The sequence below is a fragment of the Corylus avellana genome, chromosome ca2 (assembly GCF_901000735.1).
Source record: "Corylus avellana chromosome ca2, CavTom2PMs-1.0".
Classification (NCBI taxonomy): Eukaryota; Viridiplantae; Streptophyta; class Magnoliopsida; order Fagales; family Betulaceae; genus Corylus; species Corylus avellana.
This window is the reverse complement of record NC_081542.1, coordinates 14,126,559-14,128,116: the sequence shown is the minus strand read 5'-3', so window position 1 is coordinate 14,128,116 and position 1,558 is coordinate 14,126,559. Positions and strand designations below refer to the sequence as shown.

Sequence of the window (1,558 nt, the reverse complement as noted above, 5' to 3'; positions counted from 1 at the left end):
AGTTACTGATATCAGAGCATTTGATGAAAGTTTTTATCATGTTTTCTTCTGCAAATCATCAAGAGAGTGAACATTGCTTGGGTATATCATATATATCGTCAAGGAAATCCATATTTCTAAGGATAGGAATCTCAAAAGCAAGAAGCTAATAAATAGGCATTAGTATATATATTGTAATACATGAGGGTAAGAGTACTTATAGTTCCTCTTGAACGTAGTTCTACTCATACAAAATATATAGAAGATTAACACTATTTAGTAGATGACTGTCAGTTGTATGGCAATCATATAGCAGTCTACTAAATAGTGTTTCTTTAGATAAAAGGTTAAGAGGCTCCATAAACTATCATCTATTAAAAACTTTATGATTTCGAAAAGACCACTTATTGTAGCTGCTTAATTAGCATTAGCGGGATGCATGCAGAAATCAGTTCCGGCCACCATTCTAAATCCATATGGCTCTGGCACTTATGAGTAATGGGACAAGCTCATTCCTCAGGTGGAGGCTGTTGACCTCTTTGTTGCCACCAATGAATTGTTGCCCTATGAACACAGCCGGCGTGCTTTGTTGACATCCCGGCAGCTGCAGCAGTGCCCGTTCGATTTGCCGTCCATTTGAAACCTGATCGAGCTCGTAAATGGTAGGGTTTGCCCCGAAGTTACGAATGAGTGACTCGACAGTGTAGCTCATGCAGCAAGAGCTCTTGCTGAAGATCACCACTGCCTTGCCAGCCACCAAATCCATGATCCCAGCACCAGCCATTGTATGTTATGAAGGTTTGAAAATTGAAAGGTTTTTTCGAAATGTGAGCTAGTGTGTTAAGAAGCAATATCTGTGAAGTGAGTTGAAGGCTTTGCTGTGAGGAGCTTCTACTGCAATTAATGTCTATTTATAGAACCTGGTCTAGTGTGGTTAGGATTGGAATGTGTTAAAGATAGAATAAAATGTACAAAAAGATATGGGATTCCCAAATGACCTGCCCTTTATGATTACTTGATAATGACAGAAGTTGGCTTTTCGCACATTGTATTATATAACAAGTTCAAGTTGCATATATAGTAGCATGTAAATGTATCCAACCATCATATTGGTTACGTCAAGGTTAATTTGTCATGGAATGACAAGTTGTATATCAGAATATTAACATGAATTAGATAAAAAAAAATATATATATATATATATATATATAGAATATTAACATGCAAAATGTGGCCAACTGTGGGGAATTATTGTGCATTCCTGATCAATGCCAAACTTCTCCTTTAAACTAATTAATATATATAAAGTACTTTTAATACCTAAAAAGTTGTCCAAACAAAAAACTAACATGTTTAGTAAAAAATTTCAAAAGCACTTTTTCAACTTTTTCACTCTAAAAAAAAAAAAAAAAAAAAACTTTAAAAATGAAGCTGCTTTCTAGAATTATCTTTTTGACTTTAAAGTCTCTATTTTACAACGCAATTCCAAACATGCTATTAGCCAACGATTAATGTTACTTGTTGTGCATGCACTTGTAAGGTTTGTGTGCCACATTGAGAAAATATAAAGAATAAGAGT

General features: G+C 34.7%; 1 protein-coding gene across 1 annotated transcript; it reads right to left on the bottom strand.

Moving 5' to 3' along the window:
* Positions 1-445: 445 nt before the first annotated feature.
* On the bottom strand, positions 446-763 carry LOC132169104 (monothiol glutaredoxin-S6-like). Its single transcript, XM_059580189.1, has one exon. The coding sequence runs from the start codon at positions 761-763 to the stop codon at positions 446-448; it is 318 nt and encodes a 105-aa protein (XP_059436172.1).
* Between the last annotated feature and the right edge of the window lie 795 nt (positions 764-1,558).